Source organism: Pelobates fuscus, chromosome 2 (assembly GCF_036172605.1).
Source record: "Pelobates fuscus isolate aPelFus1 chromosome 2, aPelFus1.pri, whole genome shotgun sequence".
Taxonomy (NCBI): domain Eukaryota; kingdom Metazoa; phylum Chordata; class Amphibia; order Anura; family Pelobatidae; genus Pelobates; species Pelobates fuscus.
The window spans coordinates 214,798,557-214,822,559 of NC_086318.1; the positions used below are offsets into that span (position 1 = coordinate 214,798,557).

At 41.8% G+C, this 24,003-nt stretch overlaps 1 protein-coding gene across 1 annotated transcript in view; it reads left to right on the plus strand.

Annotated features, from left to right (window-relative positions):
• TRMT11 (tRNA methyltransferase 11 homolog) overlaps positions 1 to 22,901 on the plus strand; it is a 51,633-nt gene extending 28,732 nt beyond the window's left edge. Inside the window, exons 9-13 of the mRNA XM_063441164.1 lie at positions 63 to 227; positions 1,204 to 1,273; positions 7,044 to 7,175; positions 15,687 to 15,807; positions 22,346 to 22,901. Of these exons, the coding sequence (XP_063297234.1) occupies positions 63 to 227; positions 1,204 to 1,273; positions 7,044 to 7,175; positions 15,687 to 15,807; positions 22,346 to 22,525 (668 nt within the window). The 3' untranslated portion in view covers positions 22,526 to 22,901. The remainder of the gene's footprint in view (positions 1 to 62; positions 228 to 1,203; positions 1,274 to 7,043; positions 7,176 to 15,686; positions 15,808 to 22,345) is intronic.
• The last annotated feature ends 1,102 nt before the right edge of the window (positions 22,902 to 24,003 follow it).

The following is a 24,003-nucleotide window of genomic DNA, read 5'->3' on the forward strand; positions in this document are numbered from 1 at the left end:
TGAGTACAGGTAGAGAGAATAATGATGGATAAATGATTGATTATTTTCACACGCTTCATTAGGTAAAGCCAGTAGAATGAACCAGAAGTGGAGAGGGCCTGATGAAAATATCCGGGCCAACTTACGGCAGTATGGTCTAGAGAAATATTACGTGGATGTCCTGCTTTCTGATGCATCAAAACCAATATGGAGAAAAGGGCCATTATTTGATGCTATCATCACAGATCGTATGTTTCCGTTTTCTCTTTTTGTTTCAATGTATTGCCCTGTTACTGTACTGTTTTACAATTTCATATCAAAAACACCATTTTAAGACAGGGAACTGATAAACGTTCCTTCCCATTATTATAATCATATCACAAAAATTGTGTAAAGTAGGGCTGCACCAAAATTTCCGCTCCGCCCGGTGTGAGCTGCAGACTGTGCTGTATCTCGCGATCTCTGGCCAATCAGAGCATTAAGGTGGGTTACCACGGCAACATTTTGACTTCTGGATATCGCAAGATACAGCACAGCGTGCAGCTCACACCGGGCAAAGCTGCAGACTGGAGAGACAGTCCATCGGACCACCAGGGAGCCAGGACACTGGACCACCAGAAAAAAAAAAGGTAGTTCTAACACCCTCACTCTGTCACCAGTCACTCCCTTCCTCCATCATTGTCCCCAGTCCTTCCTCCCTCAGTCACTCTGTCGCCACCTCCCTCAGTCACTCTGTCGCCACCTCCCTCAGTCACTCTGTCGCCACCTCCCTCAGTCACTCTGTTGCCACCTCCCTTAGTCACTCGGTCACCCCCATCCTCTGTCACTCTGTCACCCCTCCCTTGGTAACTGTCACTCTGTCACCCTCTCCCTCTGTCACCATTTGCCCCCTTCCTCAGTCACTGTCACCAATCACCCCCTTCCTCAGTCACTCTGTCACCCCCTTCCTCAGTCACTCTGTCACCCCTTTCCTCAGTCACTGTCACCAGTCAATCACCCCCTCCCTCACTCTCCCACCAGAATGATATGCACTTAAAAAAACACAAAAAAACATATATATATCCTGTCATAGCAAAAGATTTAATGAATAATTTCCCAGAACCGTTATACTTCAATAATACAAATACATTGTATTAAACACTACTAGCAGTATTTGATTATTTGAAAAGTGTAAAATGCTATATTTGTGAAATATGTTTTACTGACTTTTTTTTCCATTTACAGCACCATATGGAATTAGAGAGTCCACTCGAAAAACAGGCACACAGAAAGAGATCATAAAAACAGAACTATTGTAAGTGAATTAACAAGAACAATGTGTGTGTGTGTGTGTGTGTGTATGTATGTATGTATGTATGTATGTATGTGTGTGTATATATATATATATATATATATATATATATATATATATATATATATATAATGTTCACAGACACACAAACATAATATAAATTGGGTTACTGTTTAATCATGGTCTGATTTAGTAATCATGTCATATTCAAATGTTCCTCAGAAAATTATTAAATAGGAAATTTTCACTAATGGGTTTAAATATATTAAAGGAACACATTTTTGTAAATGTCCTATTTATAGTTACATCCCCCCTCTCATAATATTGTAAAGCGCTACGGAATCTGTTGGCGCTATATAAATGGCAATAATAATAATAACAATACAGATACCTTGACAATATAGATTTTTAGTCTTGGTATACTTCTCTCTATAGCTCATCCCCTACACCTGAGGGCAAAGCCCTTCAACTGAAGCAGGTGCAGATATCGAACTATTTCGGGCGACATCTGCAGTGATCCCTTTCAATAGATACAGCGAGGTTGCTAGACTCTCTGATATCCTTGGATGATCTACAGACTACACTTAAACTAACACACACAGGCAAAGTGCATGGTCCCGATGGCCTCACGTTACAGTATTATGTTATTTTCGGCAACCTATTCGTCCCTAAACTTTTGGATGCTTGAACGACCAAGCGATGTTGATGTCTTTCCAAGAAACTCATTGTTGGCCAGCATTAACAGTACTGTGCAAGGTGGGCAAGAATCTGTGTGCGTGCTCTCCTACAGACCCATTTTGCTGTTGATTGCAGACCTAAACATTTTGCAAAGGTCCTGGCTGAAAGGATTAAGCAGCTACTGCCTTATCAGGTTGGCTTCATATTTAGAAGGGAGGTATAGGACAATACAGACATTTAACATGATGCATAGGGTGTATCAATCAGGTACCACTCTCCTTTTTCTCTATTAACCGACTCAGAGAAGGTGTTGGACTGGGTGGACTGGACTTTTACTCTCCACCCTCAGAGAGATGGGCTTTGGCATTTTGGCAACCACAAATGGATACTCTTATTCATCGGGCCAGGTGTGGCTTAATGGGTCCTTGTTCCCTCGTTCCCTATCCATAAGAGTACACGACAGGGCTGCCCTCTATCTCCTCTTCATTCTCTCTATTAAAGCGGCACTGTCATGCCGAACTTACCTCTCCTCAATCTCTTCCTCTTCTCCCCCTCTCTCAGGATCTGTTATTCTTTTCTTCCTGTCTTCTTTAGTTTTCTTTAAAATCATAAGACAAAGTAGGGACTCTCTGCCTTATGAAGGATTCCTCCGCTTGACCAGCTCTGACCAGCGGAGGAGCAAAGTGTGCTTCATTTCTGCTGGTCAGAGCAATTTTCCCATAATTCTTACCGTTCCCGCGGTGCTTCCTGTCATTTTAGACGAAACTGCCGAATTGCGTTCTAACTGAAATGAGAACAGTATGTTCGTTTCTTTTAGAACGCAATTTGGCACTTTGTTCGGATCGCAATTTCATTCTAATGAATGAAACTCTGATCCTATTCATACCGATAGCACGGTGTCAGGGAGCTATCTACTAAAAGGCTGAAAGACCTAAATTGGTCTTTCAGCCACATTTACTAACACTAAGTAAAGATTACTTGGTATTAGTAAATAATATGCCCCTACTCGCTATACTGCGAGTAGGGGCATGTCTAGTAAGCAGTGCGCAGCCTGTGGCTGCTCACTGAAAAACAAAAAACAAAACCCTAATAACCTCTCCCCCCCCCCCTTGCGCGGCTGATGGGGCCCCCTAAATAACAATAAGGGGGGGGGGGAGGACCTACTGTCCTCCCCCCCCCCCCTGGCCCCCACCCCTGAGCGGTGGGTGGGTGCTCTAAATAAAGATATGGGGGGGACCTACTGTCCTCCCCCCGGCCCCCACCCCTGAGCGGTGGGTGGGGGCCCTAGATAAGAATGGTGGGGAGGGACCATGGCTTGAAACCATCCAATCACAGTGCTCTGTGTCATTTTACACAGCGTGGGAAAATTCCAAAGAACTTTCCCACGCTGTGTAAAATGACACAGAGCACTGTGATTGGATGGTTTTCAAGCCATCCAATCACAGTGCTCTGTGTCATTTTACACAGCGTGGGAAAATATCAAAGAACTTTCCCACGCTGTGTAAAATGACAAAGAGCACTCTGATTGGCTTAGACCCACCAATCAGAGTGTTCTTAGCCTAATTGCAAAGCCTTCCCCCGCCCTGCGTAGCTCAGTCTGCGCCCATGGGTGAAGATGGATTATTTTTTTGTGCTCGGGTTTTTTCTTTTCGTCAGGGTTTTTTTTGCGCTCGGGTTTTTTATTTTATTTGAAGTTCGACGGGTATGATGGCTTTTTATTTGCCTTTTTTGAGGCTGAAAAATGAAAATTTTAGAAAAAAGAAGACGTCAAATAGTAAGTTTAATTTTTTTTTTTTACAGGTTAGTTATTTTATTCCCCCCTCACTATTTTTAGGGTGAGGGGGGTAGGTAGGGGATAGTTTGATTTGGGTGGGGGGAGGGGTGACTAGGGGCTTGGGACAGTAGGTCGTCCCCCCCCCCCTTATTGTTTTTTTTTAGGGCCCCCACCCGCCGCTCAGGGGGGGGGGGACGGTAGGTCCCCCCCCACCCCCACCATTCTTATATTCTTATCTAGGGCCCCCACCCACCGCTCAGGGGTGGGGGCCAGGGGGAGGACAGTAGGTGCCCCCCCCCCTTTTTATTTAGGGCCCCCACCCAGCGCTCAGGGGTGGGGGCCAGGGGGGGACAGTAGGTGTCCCCCCCTTTATTTAGGGCCCCCGCCCACCTCTCAGGGGACAGTAGCCCCCCCCCCCCCCCTTATTGTTTTTTGAGGGCCTCCACCCGCCGCTCAGGGGTGGGGGCCCGGGGGGGACAGTAGGTCTCCCCTCTTATTGTTTTTTTAGGGCCCCCACCCACCGCTCAGGGGTGGGGGCCGGGGGGGGAGGATGGTAGGTAGGTCCCCCCCACCATTCTTATATTCTTATCTAGGGCCCCCACCCACTTCTCAGGGGTGGGGGCCGGGGGGAGGACAGTAGGTGCCCCCCCCCTCTTTATTTAGGGCCCCCACCCACCGCTCAGGGGTGGGGGCCAGGGGGGGGAGGACAGTAGCCCCCCCCCTTATTGTTTTTTGAGGGCCTCCACCCGCCGCTCAGGGGTGGGGGCCGGGGGGGACAGTAGGTCCCCCCACCTTATTGTTTTTTTTTTTAGGGCCCCCACCCGCCGCTCAGGGGTGGGGGCCGGGGGGGGGACAGTAGGTCCCCCCTCTTATGGTTTTTTTAGGGCTTCCACCCACCGCTCAGGGGTGGGGCCGGGGGGGGGAGGACGGTAGGTCCCCCCCCCCACCATTCTTATATTCTTATCTAGGGCCCCCACCCACCGCTCAGGGTTGGGGGCCGGGGGGAGGACAGTAGCCTCCCCCCCCCTTATTGTTTTTTGAGGGCCTCCACCCGCCGCTCAGGGGTGGGGGCCGGGGGGGACAGTAGGTGCCCCCCCCCTTTTTATTTAGGGCCCCCACCCAGCGCTCAGGGGTGGGGGCCGGGGGGAGGACAGTAGGTCCACTCCCCCCTCTCTTTATTTAGGGCCCCCACCCACCGCTCAGGGGTGGGGGCCAGGGTGGGCAGACAGTAGGTCACCCCCCCTTATTGTTTTTTTAGGGCCCCCACCCACTGCCCAGGGGTAGGGGCATGGGGGGGAGGACAGTAGCCCCCCCCCCATTATCTTCATGGCCCCCACCCGCTGCTCGGGGGCAGGGGCCTTGGGGGGAGGACAGTAGCCCCCCCCCTCATTATCTTCATGGCCCCCACCCGCCGCTCAGGGTGGGGGAGGGGGGAGGACAATAGGTCCGCCCCCCCTTATTGTAATTTATGTAATTTTTTTTCTACAGTGAGCAGCCACGGGCTGCTCACTGTTTAGTAGACATGCCCCTACTCGCGGTATAGCGAGTAGGGGCGTTCGGGAGATTTTAATCTCCCTTGTGCTATTATGGGGGTCATATTGACCCCCATAGAGTGAGAGGGGGACATGGGGGGCTTATGAAGTGGTGGGGAGCCTCCCTCCTTGTAATAAACCAAACGAACACTGATACACAGTGTTAGTTTGTTCGTCTGATTTTTTTTTTCTATTTATTCATTCGTCTGTCTGACTAATGAATGAATAGATGAAATTCCCATTCGCATGTCCAGGTGTTTCACTAGGCATGTGCGGGAATCTCAGTGCTATCTAGTGTGGGCAGATGACGTGTCCCACAGGGACTTCATCTACCCACACAAAGATGGCGGCGCCCTGAATAAAGATCGGGGCAGAAGATAAAGATTAAAAAACAGGTAATCTGGGGGGCTTAGGGGCATTTGGGCGTGACTAGGGGGTCAATTGGATGTAGTGGAGGCGGGTTAAAAAAACAAACAACGGGATTCGGCATGACAGTGCCGCTTTAAGCCTTTTCTGGATGCAGTATGGCCGAGCAAGGGATGGAGGTGGGTGGCATAGAGCACAAGGTTGCGACTACGCCGACGACCTCCTGATCTTTGTTCACTTCCCAGAAGTGTCCCTGCCTAATATCATTGTCAGATTCAAGGAATATAGCTCACTAGCTAACTTGAAAATAAACAAAGACAAGTTTGAAATCCTGAAGATTATGGTCCAATCTTAGGAGGCAGATATACTGAAGGGTAATTTCCTTTTTAAATAGTGCAGAGAGGGTATAAAATACTTGGGTGTCTGCATGGACTAAACTTCTCTTCGCCTGGAGCACTTATGCCCACCCGAAGCATCAAGAAGGAACTGATCTGCGTTCCCCTTGTAAATATTACAAGGCAGTCCACCTTTCGAGACTAGTGAACTGGCAGATCCACCTACAACGGCCCTGCTGTATTAGCCTGGATTTAGAAGACTCTGGCTGCTAATTTCAAGCTACAACCTGGCTGGACGGAACCAATATCCCACAAACCTTTCTGTAACAACCCTTTATCGGTTCCATTCTGTCTTTCTTAAATGCTAACTTTACTACCATCCCAAACACCATGCTCCCCTTGTCCCACAGCTTTCCTGGACAAAGGCCCTTTGGTACACCTACTACATGGTACTACTAACTCGCAACTACTTCCCCTATCGGAATTGAAACCTGAAGAAGCCCTGTCAGGGATAGATAGGTTTCACTATTTTTTAATTTACCCACTTCTATAAATCACCAGCCCCCCCCCAACTCAATATCCGTTGGCAGCTTTTTTTTTTTCTTTTTTTTTTTTACAATTTAGTAGATATACCTGTAATTAAGATATGTATGCATTCAATTATTCAATTAAGCATGTTTTCATTGAGTACATATCTAAAAACAGAAGTTCTTCTTGTCCAGCTCAGACTTTCTTTAGCTGTCTAATCACCTACCCAGTGCAACTCAATGAGAAGTCTGCCTTTTGAGTTTAGCTCCACTGAATTAAACAACTATGAAGTATCTGGGCCTGTTGTCTGATTGACAGCAAGGGCATGTGTAAAGGTTCATTTATTTATTTGTTGGTTTCACAAATTGTGTTGTGTAGAGATAATGAAAAAGATACTACTTTAGTGGAGCCATGGACAAATAATCCTTATGTCAATGTGTGTACTATAGAATGTGCTGCTAAAATAGAAATACTTAAATGTGTGTTTATTCTGTTTGTAATAATTGATCATTAAGTTCTATAGTTGTTAACTTGTGATAAATGCTTAATTTTTCTTCCAGTGCAGAAAGCCATGTTCCTGTTCAGTTAAATTACCACCTAAGTGATATTTTCTCGGACCTGTTAAACTTTGCTGCAGAGTTCCTTGTCACAGGCGGGAGACTTGTGTATTGGCTCCCAGTGTACCGACCAGAGTAAGTGTTTACCGAAGTGTTTAGATTTCACACTACTGATTGTCACACACCTGATTGTGGCAGCAGTGCTATATTTGGTATGTATTTGAGTTCATGATCACTTTTCTAAACTTTTGTACATCAATTTTGTTTTAGGTGTGTGTGTTTTTGTTGCTTTAAAAAATAAAATAAAAATGTTTTATATCTACAAATGTTTTCATCCCATTAACCACATATGAGACAGACATGGATGCGTGTGTGAGGTGTTATGTCAGGACTCATTTTTAGAATTAAGAGAAGTCAGATCAGTCCAGGTGTTTTAACCAAATCAAAAATATTAAAATTTATTTTTTTAAATGAACACTATAGTGTCAGGAATACAAGCATGTATTCCTGACACTACAGCTCTAATGGCGCCGATTAGGTGGCTGGACCCACTCTCCGTGCAGGAAAAAGGTGATTTAATCACCCTTTTCCAGCTCTGCGCGGGTTTTCTCATGGCTGGCTCCACCACGTCCCCTTGACTTAAATCATCAAACTTGATGTTCTCACCAATCCAATGGTTTCCCATAGGAAAGCATTGGGAGGCTATCGCGCATGATTGGCAAAATGCCGCCCTGCGCCTATCCGCATCTGCTCCTAGAGATGCACTGAGTCAATGCATCTCTATGGGGAACATTCAGCCTTTCCCTGAAAAGACAGTTTTATAATAAAGCTTGCAGAGACAGGGCAGTAGACATCAGAACAACTGAATTAAGCTGTAGTGGTTCTGGTGACCATAGTGTCCCTTTAAATAACCATAAAATATATATATTTTTTTTTTTTACAAAAAGTCTATAAATGTGGTGTGACGATCAGTAGCAGTAGTTACCTGAGATGTGCAATATGAAGCCTATAATTTACATGGTCTGGCAGGTTTGTTTAAATTTCAATTAAAAAAAAATATTTCTAAATTTTTACCTCTTCCCCTCCAATGAGTATTCAATAAAGATAAAATCTTTATGAAATACTCACATTTACTGTATTGGAATTTCGCTGAAATTCTGTCTGTGAAGACCTACACCGTTACAGAGCCGTTTTAAAATATTTTAATGCAATGCACATTTGTATACTATGTTGCTATACCTGCAAAATCTATATATATATTTTTTATTTTATTTTTTCGTTTTATACTTTATACAAAGTTAAACAGGAGTAATTGTAAAGCGAGAGTACAACTCCGGTATTTCACAGTTTTAAACAGTACAAAACAGGTTTTACAGAACATTACATACATCAAATGGTAAAGAGTAGAAGGTTAGCTGTTCGTAATTGAGATAACATATTTTCGTGATATATTGTAAAGTTGTCTATATATGTAGATTTACTTATTTTCTAATAGGTTAAGTTTTAGCATATTTTGTATATACGGTAACAGTTCAAAAATCAATACTATAATATAATAATAGGTAGTTGAAAGAAACAATAAGCAGGTTATATATAACGTTTCATGTTGATTTTGGTACGTTTCTCATGTATATCAAAAGTTTCTACTATGTGTTGGAGAACCAAGACTCAGTAATGAGTGGCTAGGAGGTGGATGGTGGAGAAGTAGAGGCAGAGGTAGAGAAGGAGCCTATATGGTTGTTGTGGACATAGAATTATGGAGAAGAGAGTTGTTATGGCAGTGGTTATTTGCTGTATGCGTGTTTATTCCAAAGATCCCATATGGACTTAAATTTAGCATATCTCCCTTGTTTAGTTAAGGTAATTTCATCCATCAGTCTAATATCTTCAACTCTCAGTATCCATTCTCGAATTGGAGGTGGTTTAGGTTGTTTCCAATATTTTGGTATTAGTTAGGAAGCCACCATGGAAAGGTGACGGAACAGGGCTAACTCTTGTGCCGTGAGTTCTCGGGGGGGTAGCAGTAAGATGTAGTGTTCAGGGGCACAAGAGAAGGATTTGTGGAAAATCAGCTGTGTAACGGTGTGAATCCTCCTCCAAAATTTGTGTATCATTGGACATTGCCACCAGATGTGTGCGTGATGGGCATTTGGATTATTACATCTCCAGCATAAATCTGGCGACGTGTGGTAGAATTTGTGAAGTTTAGAGGGCATGTTGTGCCAGCGAGTTACTCGCTTAAAGTTACATTCCTGTGTATAGGTTGAGATCGAAGATTTATGTGTGGAGATGAAAATGTTCCTCCATTGTTGTGAAGTCACGTTGATTTGAAATTCGTCTGTCCATTTTAGAGTGAAGTTAGGAAGGTTTTGTGGGTATGCATCTCTGAGTATCGAGTGTAGGGTGGAAAGGGTCTTTATTTTTGGTGGGGCGAAATCTATATTTATGTTCCTTTGTGTGGCCACCAACATTGCTGCTTGCAATCTGTGGAAACCTGGTAGTGTAGTAGAGACATTGTGCACAATAGATTTAGCAAACTTTTGTACGGTTCTTTAGATTTCAGGTTTGTTAGTATTCCAGGTTTAAGAAAGGAAAATAAGGTTTTCCCAAGGTACTAGTTACTTAACATAGCACAGACCTCTGGTTTTCCCAGCACAAGTATTCATTACCTGTGGAAAGCAGCCTATGCATTGATAGCTAAAGACAGGAGGTGTTTTAACACTAAGTAATAACCATCTCCCACTAAATGATAACATCAAGCTACAAAGGAGATTATTTGTTCAAGCATACATTGACATCATTGTTGTGTCTAAATTTTTAACATTCTTTTAGAAGTTAACTCTTGTCCAGTATTTCTCTTTATATACATATATTGTTTTCAGCGTTGACTGCAGTATTCCCAAAACGTATGTTGTGTAATGTCATATAGTTCTTTAATTGTACTGTATCAGATTATAAACAAGAACATTTCCATACTTAAAAGGGCAGTAATACTTAAATTACATTACAAGTGACAGTCTCAAGCATGACAATGGTTATTGTCTAAATGTCAAATCTTAGAATTGTAAATCCAAATGGCAAAATTCATGCTGAAATAACGAAATTGTAACTTAAGCACAGTTGGGGATTTTTTACAGATCCACTATTTCAGCCTCAATTTTGTCTTTACAATTGTGTTGTGTTTAGTAGACTTGTGCAGGGTGAGATTTTATTCCCAAAACTAAAATTTTGTTTGGGACATCTGACATTTGTCTATGTGATTGTTTTGCTCAGCTGAAATTAATTTACAGAAAAATATTCGGGGAAACATTCGGACAGACAAAAAAGCGGTAATGGTGCAAAGCAAAAATGGGTACAATATTGTCTAGCCTGATGGCTGTGCAATATTAGTCATTTTTGTTGTGCCAATTCTGATTTTTTCATTTAACTTTAATTATATCATTACACCTCTATTGAACAAAAAATAAATAAGGGGACTTTAGAATGATGTTTTATAATGATGATTATATTTTGTTTTATAATCTTGTATTAATATATAATGGGAAGCCACCACAGCAGTATTAATTTTAAGTTGAGAAAAGGGATTTTTTCCAAAAATGAATGGAAACGTTAATTAACTATTGAAGACCTAATCACCCCTCCCTCCCTGAGAAGATAAAAACTTTCCCACACATCTAGTGTCAGTGTAGTGCCAATGACTGTACTTCAGTGTGAAAAAACACGCTCTATCATCGTTTACTCTCAACTGCGTCTGCGGAGATAATTCACACTGCAAGACTCAGCCAAGCAGCGTGAAACCATTGCAAAGAAAGGCACTTGGAGGGGGAAAAAAGGGACAGAGGTAACCGCAGAGCAGCATGAGTAATTCAAGTGAAAAATACTATTTTAATTTTTTATTTTTTTTTATTCACTGCCAGAATTTAGAATAGTTTTACAAATATTGAAACAAGTTTGAAGGGAGAGGTGAATGATAAGTTGGAACTCTGCATGCAGATGATCACTCTTTGAGTATAATCTACTAAACTGCCATGCGATTTGCAAAAAAAGCACTCTCTGATTCAGAGTATTTTTGGTGTCCTGGAAGTATTTTCTTTCAGTATGCATAAATGGAAATAAAAAGAAACATCTTGGTAGGATAGAAAACCTTTAAAAAAAAAATTACAAAATAATAAAGTTACAGATATGAAAATAGTGTGTAGCCCCATGTATACATGTGGCACATAGCTACCAGGTTGACTCTTTGGAGACAAAGACTCACACACGAATACCTACGCACGCAAACACACTGATGCACAGAGAACACTTACGCACATACTGACAAACTTTCTCTGGTAGTGTGTATCAGTATTGACGTGTGTGTTTGACAATGCTTATCTGTGCATGTGCCTGAGAATGTGTATCTGGCGGTGAACGTGTGTGTGTGTATGTAAGTGTATATCTATGTGTATCTGTGAATGTGTTTGCAATTTGTTTCTGTGCTTTTATTATTATGTCTGTGTATGTGTGTGGGAGCTGGTGTCAGTGTGGGGTTGTGTAGGGTTGGCTTCTTGTGGCCTTGACATTTGTTTTTTGACACCTGGTGATTGTAGGGGGTGGGGGTGAGGCATAGGGGTGTGGTAAGGCTGTTTAAGTTTACACCACTCAAACACATTTTTTAAACATGACCCACCAGTTTATGTCTACTACTCCCTTACATTGCTCCTTGTAGTCCCCTCTCCATACATATCTGGCTCCTGTGTTAATGCCCCACTTTTCTATGCATCCTTATACCTGTAGTTTCTGCCTGCCAATCCTCCCTCCGTACATTTTTCATCAATTGCTCCTTTTTTTTTTTTTTTCTCCCTCCCCTTTTAAATTGTTCCTTACAACTGAGGATCACAGCTAGTATCAGTTCAGGCCACCAACTCATTAATGAACACTAGCTTTGAGTAGGTTTTTAGTTTACTGACCACTGCTGTTACATTAGTGTGAGGTGTGCCCCCAAGAATAACTTACTTGTTTTCCAGAAAGGCATTCATCTTGTTTATGAAGTAGTTGAACAAGGGTATGTGACCTGCCCAAAACTGACAATACTGTGGCTCAAAGTTTCTGTGACACCTCTAAATGGATTATGAACGGACACTAGCTGCCCTATTAGTATCCAATCTTTTCACCCCAATGGGTAGTCAAAGTCCATGGAATGGTTTTAAGATAGCCTACAGATTGTCCTCTTCTTTCCAGCGTGCCTAAGGTGGAGTTTAGCCTTGTGCTAAGTTCCTATGAACTGGGTTCTGCTGTTCTAATAATTGAATTAATCACACACAGACGGCTGCTGTGTGCTCTAGAAAGCAATTAACCAAGCAAGTGACAAGAATGATCAGTAGCAGTGGTTACCTGAGACGGGCAATATGAAGCTTATTAAGCCCACTAAGCTAAAGTTGTTCAGGTTCAGTGAGAAGTATTTGTAAGACAGGTGCTCTGAGCAATTGCTGCCTCTTGAGTTTAGCTCCACTAAACTGAGCAACCAGGAAGAAACAGGACCGGTTATGAAGGGATGCACCGAAATTTCAGCTGCCGATATTTTTGGCTGAAAATCTGCCGAAAATCACCAGGGATGCGCTATCGCCCGATGCCCAGGACATGCAGTTGTGGGTGCCGGGCAGGTAGTTATTTTATCTTTTCAGCCCTGCTGTGGGCTAGTTGCATGGTGCCTAGGGGCAGAGTGACTTGTCAGGTCCTCGGTCCATGCCCAAGGACCCGACATCAGGAGGGGGCCGGCGGCTTGCCCCGTGTGCCGCCGGGTGCAAGGCCCCTTTCGTCTGCTCGGGGAGAGTGCCAGTACAGTCTGCAGCTCCGCCGGGGATTTAAGCTACCGACTGTGCTGTATCTCGCGATCTCTGGCCACGGCAACGCTTTGACTTCTGGATATCGCGAGATAAAGCACAGTCTGCAGCTCACACCAGGCGAAGCTGCAGACTGGAGAGACAGACCACCTGACAACACCCCTCACTCTGCCACCAGTCACCCCCTCCCTCAGTCGCTGTCACCAGTCACCTCAGTCACTCTTGTCACCCTCTCCCTCAGTCACTGTCACCAGTCAATCCCTCCTTCAGTCACTCTGTCACCCTCTCCCTCCCTCACTCTGCCACTAGTCACCCCCTCACTCTTCACACATAAAACGTTTTAGCAAACTAGAGTGCTTTAGGGGTCTGGAATGTCCTTTTAAAGGAATACTTTAGTGCCAGGAGTACAAAGCTGTATTCCTGGCACTATCGTTTCCCCCCCCCCCTCGTGCCCCACTTCTGTGTTAAATAAAGGGTTAGAACCCCTGTATTTACCTACCTGTTACTTACCTGTTCCCAGTGCCAATTTCCCACGGTGCTAGGTAGACGCTCTGCTCCCTTCTTCATCCCACACCGAGCCGGCACTAGTGCTCATGCGCGGCAAATGCTGCGCACATATTAGACAACCCCATAAGAAATCATTGAATCAAGAGCATGAGGATGTCTAGCGTCAGATACCGGACCAAAGGTCTATTTGGATGCAGGAAGCACCTCCAGTGGCTGTCTGGTAGACAGCGACTCGAGGCAGACTTAGTGCTGCAATGTAAACAGCGCTAAGTGCAAAAGGGACACTGCACCCAGACCACTTCAATGAGCTTAAGTGGTCTGGGTGCCTATAGTGGCCCTTTAATTTTTTAAGTACACCGAGTGAACACTTGACATATCTCCATCTCGGATGCTGGCTAAGCGCCCATTTTCCTTTTATTGATAAAGGTATTTATATGTCCATATATCTCAAACACCAGAAATGCCCGTATCTTAATATATACAGAACATTTTACATACACTTGGTTTTATGATAGAAAAATGTTCATACATTTTTAGATTTATTACACATAGAAAACACCCCCAGTTTTTTACCTTCTCAGACTGTGTACCCGTGCAAACTCCAATGTTTAAACAGCAATTGGATAAATACTTGCAAAAACATAACATATAGGAATATCATTTCTAATTAGTGGGGTAATAGCTACTTGATCCAAGTAGATATCTGACTGCTATTTTGGGGTCAATAAGGAATGTTTTCCTAGTTTGTGGCAAAATTGGAAGCGCTTCAGACTGGGTTTTTTGCCTTCTTTTGGATCAACAGCAAAAACATATGTGAGGAAGGCTGAACTTGATGGACACACATCTCTTTTCAGCGATGTAACTATGTATCCGTTTTAAATGCAATAATGAGGCGAAAGGATGATTCTTTATTGACCTAATTTGCATACGCATACCCAGAATCCCATGCAGTAGTAACATGTGAGATTCCTGTGGGAAAAGCACATGTTGTGGCTTGACTGGTCTATGCCGATCTGTATGTAATAATACATTGACTATTCCCTGTGTCATTGGCTTAGTGATTATGACTGCAAATATGACATCTGTTTTATGAATTTGTCATTGCACATTCTGCAAATTCTGTAATTAATGAGAATCCATCTTTCTATGTTAGCATTAGTCTCGTTGGGAAAGGAAGTAAACCGAGAGCTAGTCATACACTCTGGAGATAAAATATGTAGTGCTCACATGTCACATGCACTGTATGCATCCTGGTAAAGAGCACCTGAGATTGTACATCATCATAACCCCGGCATTGTGACTTTGTTATTAGAGCTTCCCAGCCAGTAGGAAACTGATGGTGACATTCTCTTATCATGCATAGATGCTTAGGCATTGTAAGTGATGATCCCATACCTATAACTTAAGCATTTTGTGTTTAGTTATACTCAGGTCAGCTAATCAGGAATGTTGTAAAAAGGTCATGTAGCTTTAAACAATTTCTTCCTTTTTTTTTTCCTTTTCTTTTCTATATACTGAAATAGTAATATTTTCATGATCATTTAAACACTATAGTCACCAGAACAACTGCAGCTTATTGTATTTGTTGAGTATAATTATTCCCTTCAGGCTTTTTGCAGTAAACACTGTCTTTTCAGAGAAAAGGACATGTTTACATTCCAGCATAGGGATACCTCCAGTGGCCACTCCTCAGATTACTAGTAAAGGTGCTTCCTGGGGCAGTGCTGCACAGTGTGCAGCACTGCCATTCAGTGTCTCCATCGTCTGCATTGACACACTTTCCTCATCAGAGATGCTGATTGTCCAAAGCTATGTTTGGCTTGTGCTGGCTCTCCCCCTGATCTGCCTCCTTGACAGTCTCAGACAATTCTATAGAAAAGCTTTGCGATTGGCTCAGAGATTTACTTCTGATGATGTCAGCCAAGGAGGCAGATCAGGGGCAGAGCCAGCAGCAGCAGACCAAAATAAAGGTAAGATTTTACTATATATAGGTGGGACCAGGGGGAGCTAGATGGTGTTTTTAACACTATAGGGTCGGGAATACATGTTGTGTTCCTGACCCTATATTGTTCCTTTAATTTATCCACAGTGATCTGCTTGAAGAAGGCTGTGTACATATGCCCTCATCATGTTTTTTTTAAACACGCCTGCTTTAGTTTTTAGATTGCCTCAGGCTGGATGAAGGAAGTGGGAGTTGTAGTACAACTCTTAAATAGCCTGTGCTAGTAGGAGGTAGCTGTGACATTTCTGTACATTATGATCTTTACAATTTTACCAGCAAGCACTCTTTTTTTTATTTTTTTATTATTACTTCCAGATATACAGAAGAGGTTATACCCCGGCACCCATGCCTGAAACTTATTAGCAACTGTGAACAGACGCTGTCCAGCCACACGTCTCGTCGACTGATAACAATGGAAAAGGTGAAGGAGTTTGAGGTAAGAGTGTTTTTTGAGGGCAGGGGCCAGTTAAGGGACACTTTTGCCTGTGCACCTGTAAAAATAAGTAAATGTCAGCAGTTGTGCTTGTGGTGTTTCTTTTTCCTTGTAGAAATATGTCTGCATACCTCCTAAATGGCCCTCTTTTAACAGAAATCCATGTTTTAGACCCAAGCCCATCTGCTTCTCAATTGTGTCTGAGTATAACACTGAGCTATGCAGCAATAAAACAGTAATGTCTACAGGAAAGCCACACTTACATCAACCTCCCCTGAAACAGAATGAGTTAGGATGGGTCCAGTGGTTGCGGCATTCCTGGGATGCATGGGAGATATCATGACCTATTTATGACTATTAAATACAATAATGCATGCAATTTATAGAAACATTGTTTGATTGCGATCTCTTGTCCTGCGGTGTTTTATACCCCACCTCCTATAGATTGTAAGCACATTTTCAACCTATTTTTCCTGTAAGTTTTTTGTAATTGTCTTATTTATTGTTGAATCTCTTGTCGTAGACTATTTTGACACAAGCTGTGCTATACGTTGAACATTTAAAAAAAAAATCTACTCCTATAATCTACATTCAAATTCTTGAAGAAAATACATAGTTATTATTACTGTCATTTATATAGCGCCAGCATATTCCGTAGCGCTTTACAATATTATCAGAGGGAGAGATTCAACAATAAATAAGACAATTACAAAAAAACTTACAGGAAAAATAGGTTGAAGAAGACCCTGCTCAAACGAGCTTACAATCTATAGGAGGTGGGGTATAAAACACTGCAGGACAGGAGATAGCAATCAAACAAGGTGGGAGTGCTGCCCTTTAGGAGAGAGCAAGGGACAGGTATGTGAGGTAGAGGTTACTCTGGGAGGCCGTAAGCTTTCCTAAAGAGATGGGTTTTGAGGCACTAGGAGAAAGTCTGATGGTGTTAGGCAGGCTATTCCAAAGGAAAGGAGCCACCCGCGAGAAGTCCTGCAAGCGTGAGTTGGCTGTATGGGTGCGAGCAGTTGACAGGAGAAGGTCATGGGCAGAGGCCGAGAAGGGGCATACCTATGGATCAGTTAAGAGATATAGGAGGGGCTAGAATTGTTCATTGCTTTATAGGTGTGGATTAGTACCTTGAATTGACTCAAGGACTGACAGAGGGGAGAGGTGTGAGAGGAACGCCAGGAGAGGAAAATCAGTCTAACTGAAGCATTCATTACAGACTGTAGTGGGGCAATACGACTTCTGGGAAGACCAATTAGGAGAGAGTCACAATAATCCATGCGAGAGATTACTAGAGCATGGACAAGCTCCTTAGTAGCATCTTGTGTAAGAAAGGGGCGGATGCGGCTATGTTTTTAAGATGGAATCTACAGGATTTGGTAACAGACTGGATGTTAGCCTCAAAGGTGAGGCCAGAATCAAATATAACGCCAAGACTATGCGCTTGCAAGGATTGGCTGATGTGGGTACCACCAACTTGAAGAGAGAGCGAGAGAGGACGATCATTATTAGTAGGAGGAAAGACAAAATGTTTAGTTTTAGAGAGATTGACTGGGAGGACATCCAATCAGAGATGGAAGAAAGGCGAGCAGTGACACGTTGCATAATGGCAGGGGAGAGGTCCAGGGAGGAGAGGTATATCTAGGTGTCATCATTGTACATGTGGTATCGGAATCCAAATGAGGTAATAAGTTTGCCAAGAGAGGCAGTATAAAGAGAAAATAGAAGGGGAACAAGGACAGAGCCTTGGGGGACTCCAACAGAGACAGGACGAAGCGAGGAGGTATGATTAGAAAAGGAGACACTGAATGAGTGTTGGGAGAAATAGGAGGAAAACCAAGAGAGGACAGTGTCACAGAAACCGAGTGATTGAAGAGTTTGGAGAAGGAGAAGATGGTCAACAGTGTCAAAGGCAGCAGAGACATCAAGAAGAATTAATAGGGAGTAGTGCCCTTTGGATTTAGCTGTGATCAGGTTGTTAGTAACTTTAAAAAGACCACATCACCCTGTTTCAGTAGCATATATGATATATAGATGGTCATTGCACACTAAAATACTTTGCTTCCACTGTGAATGTATTACTATAAGAGTGTGATTTTTATATTATCCAGCACTTCAGTCTAGGGCCAGATGCCTTATCTGGTTCTTTAATCTTCTGCATAACCCTGTGTGTCCATCTGTACAAACAACATACACAAATTGAAGCTTCCAAACAAAGTTTCTACTTGGCCTCTGCATTTTTTTCATTACAGTGCTGACTCTTACTGAAGATTTAATACACCCTAATGTACTTGATAGGATTTCATTATGTATTATTATACCTTTTGAGTTCAACTTTGAGATTCTGCCTCTATGTTCTAATGGTTAAAAAAATCAAACTCCCTAGGAAAGTTTTTTTTTTTTGTGTTCAAAGCAGATCTGGACATCTGTGGTTTCATTGCTATTTATCAAACTGTAACTGCTAGAGACATCCATTGCAGAGGGGTCTTATGGACGTCTAAGACGTAGGCAACAAGCAACCATCTCCGACAGCATCAAGATGAAACAAGCAGAAATGATAAACAGCGCTTACATTAACATAACAACTTGTGCTTGTTACTACTCAGATCAACAGTGTTGACTTTGGCACAAACAAAATTTTGCTGTGTTTTTCTCCACTTTAAAGCCTTGGCACATGTTTATTTTCTTTCTGGTTTTTGTTTGTAAGCCATGGGCAGGTTTTAGATCAATCGTCCTTACAGGATCATAGTGTGCAGTAGTTTATTCTTCATTAACCCCTTTTGTACCCCGCATCTGTTTTCACTAGTTACAAACATACTTATTCCCCTCTAATATTTTGTCGTCTGCCTGCTATTATTGTTTTGTTATTGCTTTGCTTGTTGTTTAGATGAACAGCTCTTTGTGGTTTAAGTGTTTGTATTACAGCACCTGATCTTAGCTTAGAGACAAACGACTTAGTGCTGTTTGGCAGGCGAGCAGGCAGGTGCTTCTAATTCACCCACCAGATGTTTTTCTATTTTTTTTTGCACATCAACACACAACTTTACATTGCAATGTTTAACTTTAAGGCACTTGAAGCTATGATGTGTCTTCTTCTCACTTAAGATGATCTGCGTTTATTAATTAAAAGCATTCAATGTTTTCAACATCATTAAAGGGACACTCCAGGCACCCAGACCACTTCTGCCCATTGGAGTGGTCTGGGTGCCAACTCCCACTACCCTTAACCCTGCATAAACTGCAATATTTACCTTGCAGGGTTAACTCCTCCTCTAGTGGCTGTCTGCTAGACAGCCACTAGAGGGCACTTCCGTGTTTATAGCGTCGCTGGACGTCCTCACGCTATGTCAGGACCTCATGAAATCCCAATTTGAAAGCATTTTTCAATGTTTTCCAATGGGGAGGTCTAATGCGCGTGTGCAGCATTGCCGCGCATGCGCATTGGGTCTCCCCCACGGCGGGCGCGCATGCGCAATAGGTCTTCCCTGCTGGATGACGTCGTCGGGGAGGAGCGTGGGCAGACCCTGACCCAGCGCCGAGGGACATCGGCGCTGGATACAGGTAAGTCACTGAAGGCGTTTTAACCCCTTCAGCAACTTGGGAGGTGGGTGGGAGAGGGGACCGTTTTCCTGGCACTGGGAGTGGTAACACTGAATGTGAGGACTTTCAAGTGCCTGTAATGACTGAGTGATGCCACTTGAAGCATACCGACAGACAAATATAAACACAGCTGTTTCTTAGAAATGTCAATGCTTAAATTATTCAGCCTTCTGGGATTGGATAGGTGCACCAAAGCCACTACATTAAAGGGATACTATAGCGTCAAGAAAACAAATCCATTTTCCTGGCACTATAGGTGCCTACAGTGCACCCTTCCCTCACGCCGCACCTCCAGCGCTGAAGGGGTTAAAACCCTTTCAGTCACTTACCTGACTTCAGCAGGTGGGGGGAAGCCTAATGTGTATGTGCGGCAAACTCAGCGCTCGCATTAGGATTCCCTATAGGAAAGCATTGTTTAAATGTTTTCCTATGAGGATTTGATTGACGCTGGATGTCCTCACGCACAGTGTGAAGATGTCCAGCGTCATTTAGGCGACTTTTGGTCACCTAACCACCCGGAAGTCCCTCTAGTAGCAAGGTTTTTTAATGTGAATTTTGTAAATACACATTATATGATATGTGCTACTACTGTTCAAAGCCCCCTATTGTGTTGATCAACTTTTTCTGAGTACAATAGACCCCAAGTATCCCTTGTTACTATCCTGTAACATGCCATTTAAGAGACCAGACAGTTTGACTGTTGAAATTACCCCACAAAAGCCTACAATTTGTGAAAGTAGACACTCCATGGTAATTTGTTTTGCATTTTGTAACATGCACATTACATTTTTGCTAAACTTTTGCAAATCTTATGTTCCACTGTAATCCCAACCCCCCTCCCCACCAAAAAAAAGTTTGAAGTTTATAATATTATTTAATTTTCACATTTTTGTTTAAATACACATTTAAATTTAGAAGTTTCATTTGTAAACTTGATATATGCTACTGTGGTAAGAATCATAAAATTTTTGTTCTCAGTTATATCTCCCGAGTACAGAATGACTCTTTGTGTATTTACATTACTTTATAAATACCATTTACCATACAAATACCATTTGCAGGTATGCGGTGAGAGGCAGGTGCCGGTGTGATTGACAGCCGGGGGCGTATTTAATTTTTATACAGATATCAGCTCTTTTATGAAGTTTGAAATGGTATACTGCTTACCCATAAAGCAGTTCAGCAAGTGGGTGTGTAGGGGTCCTTTATGGTGGAACAATCAAACAGCACAAATTGCATTTTTTGTTTTAATTCAGCACTTGAAAAGTAAAGGAAAATAGACATATAGAGAAACATTAACGTTCGGAATACATTTGTATTACTAATGTTATTGTTCCTTTAATTGAAATTCAGAAGAAAATAATAGCAGAAGTTAGCTACTTTAATTTGTTAGTTTTAATATGCCCATATCACAAACATATGATACCTGACTCGGATCAGAACAGAAAATTGGTATGATTCATTGATTAAAGAGACATATTAGATTAATTCACCACAATGGATTTTTCCATGTTACTACCGGCATGGATATGAAAGTTTGTATAAACGATGACTTAGCTTTTTTACAGACAGTGTGTTACAACCCGTGTACAATCTCTCAGGAGGTCAATTTTGCATGGCTCAGTGGGAGGTATGGTATGTGGTCTAATGCCGAGATCATTTTCTACAAGACAGAGCATTGTTAGAACAACTTTGCTGCTGCTGTTAAATACAAACCATAATAATGAACTACTGTGTATTGGAGTTGAATATGTGCATCACTAGCCATTAACCCTCTTTCTGTTACAACCCTTCTCATAATTGACTCTACCACTTAACAAGAGTAGATTTAAACATTTATTTCAAGCTGTATGTTTGGATATCTGTTCACTTAGGCAAATAACATTTCATTGCTGCCTTGTGTCAAGATCCAAATCTTAAGATACACTTTGGAGTTGGCTCCTAGCAAGGGTCCTCCTGCACACTCTTTTATTTCTTGACTGCAGAAGAAACAATTGCGTTTTTATCTCGTGAAATAAACAATATGACTAATTATTTTCAATAATTTCTTTCCACCTAAATTGTAAGCTACACAGGTATATTCTCTTAAAATAATGAATTGCAATCGCACAGTCCACAAATGTTTATCCCAATTATGTGAAATCTGAACAGGTTATTCTGTCGTATCCTGTCATGTATGTTAATTATATACCTTCTAAAACGTGTAGTGGCATTTTGTTCCAAAGCATTCCTACTAATAGCCATTTATGTATCTGGAAAATAATGCAGAAAAAAAAGGTAATATAGACATGTAGTATAGGTTACAGGCACTGTGAGAGTTATTGCACTGTATCTCTTTTATACACACCCCAAATTCTGGGCTCATAGCCCTCTATGTCAAAATAGTAGGAAAGATGGTCGTTAAGCTAGACCACCCTAGAAATTGTACTCCAACAGATAATGACTGTATATCTCTAAAGGTGGGTAGATGTGAAATATTAAGAGAATGTATACCAGAAGTATCTACTCCATCTAAATTTGTATGATTGCTCTGTTCATTCTCAGGTGTTAATGAGAACAGGAGTGGAGGAGCAGAGTTGGAGGGAGAGTACAGAACATTGCTATTCGTCTGTGTGAGCATATTTCACAAAGTACTTCCTTGCAGTGTTCAGTGATAGGCAGCGTGCAATGATAGGCTGAGAGGAGATGTCTTCGTTGTGCCAAATGACCCTACTAAGAGTCATGCACCTTATAATTAAAATGGGAATGTGAAGCAAAATCACTAAATAATTCAGTGTACCTTAAAAGTAGTGTTAGTGGTAACTTACCTAGAGATTTACAGAATCTTTTACAAGAAAGCCTAAGGAAGCCTTTACAAACATATGAGAGAGGAATACTTTATATAGATGCTGAGAATATGGTATCTAATTATATATATTTTTTCTCTTGCCCCATACAGGAAAATGACCAACATGCTCATGAGAAAGACACACATTGTACGCCATATAAAGGTCACAACTCCTTCCGTGAAAAGTATTTCAGTGGGTTAACTAAAAGAATGGCTAGGGAAGGGAGAGTCAAAAATCAAGAAGCCAACACTGGAAATTACATTGGCACTGAAAACCGGGAAGACATCTAGCTTATGGAGAACATCTTGATGTGGGAGAATCTGAAGACTAATTCAAACTGTTTTTATTCATTTAAACTTTTTTTTTTTTTTTTTTTTAAATGCAATGAGAAATGACCATGGAGACCCAGCATTCTCCATTTTGGATTCCTAGATTCTTTATGGCATGACTGCTTACTATTAAAATAGGGTTTATAATCAGGACAATGCTGCACTGAACCAATGAGAACGTTGCCTCTTATGATACCTCGTGTAATGTTTGCGAAACACATTACCATTCGATTTTATTATAATGTGATAGTGATGGACACATAAGAAAGTAAGACCCTAACAACTTACACAATGTACTGTAAAAAGTTGTTGGGTTTTTCTTTGTTTGTTTTTTTGGTGATGGTCTTTTTTTAATCTCTCACAAGTTTTTTTTTTTTTTATTTAATTTTTTTTATTTGTGTAGCTCTTGCCCACTTTGGAACTCTCCATTAAACTCTTATCTTGCTTCCCCCCCATATAAGGCTTGGTTTTGTGCAGTTGACCACCTCCTCTTAAAAATGGAACTTTCATAGACCCTAGGTACAACAACTATCATCGGGTCAGTATACAAATGAAATTTTCTATTGTGCTGGCAGAAATATGCAGATTAAAGGATATGCTCACCTTCAGCTTAGTTCCACCTCTTTAAAAATTCCCCAAAAACCTGAATAATATACTACAGGGTTTCCAAATTAGATAATCTCGAGCGCACAAAATATACATTAAATCTGAAGGGACACTATATGCACGAAAAAACTACTTTACCTTGATAAAGCAGTTTTTGTATATAGATCATGCCCCATGCAGTTCCAATGCTCAATTATCTGCCATTCAGGATTAAAGTACTTTTGCTTCTGTTTATGCAGCCTTAGCCACACCTCCCCTGGCTGTGATTGACACAGCCTGCATGAAAAAAGAATGGTTTCATTTAGATGTTAACTTGTATTAGAAGTATATATCTCCTGCACTGTAAATTGGACCTCAATTACAGACAGGCAGCTCCTGCTGAGTCTAGAAGGCTAAGTGCAGGAGATAAGAAATTGTAAATTAAACACTAGATCTTGCTTTACAGAAAGTATTTATGAAGGCCGTGTAAGTTACATGCAGTGTGAGTAGGGTTGCATAAACAAAGTGATTTAACTCCAAAATAGCAGAAAATTCAGCTGTGAGACTGTAGGAGCATGATCTATACACCAAAACTACTTCATTAAGCCAAAAGTGTTTTGGTGCCTATAATGTCCCTTTAAGTCTCCATATAGTGCCCATAATATAATTCTTACATGGTAGACATAGTTTACCTATCCACAAGGGACATTTATTCAGACTTGGATAAAATATTTATTTTTGGTCATGAAACTGAAACAGTTCTGCTAAGCCTGAGCAGTTTTAGAATAGTATAGAATCCAAAATTACCATAGTTACTAGCATAGAATAAAAACTATTAAAGGGACACTATAGCG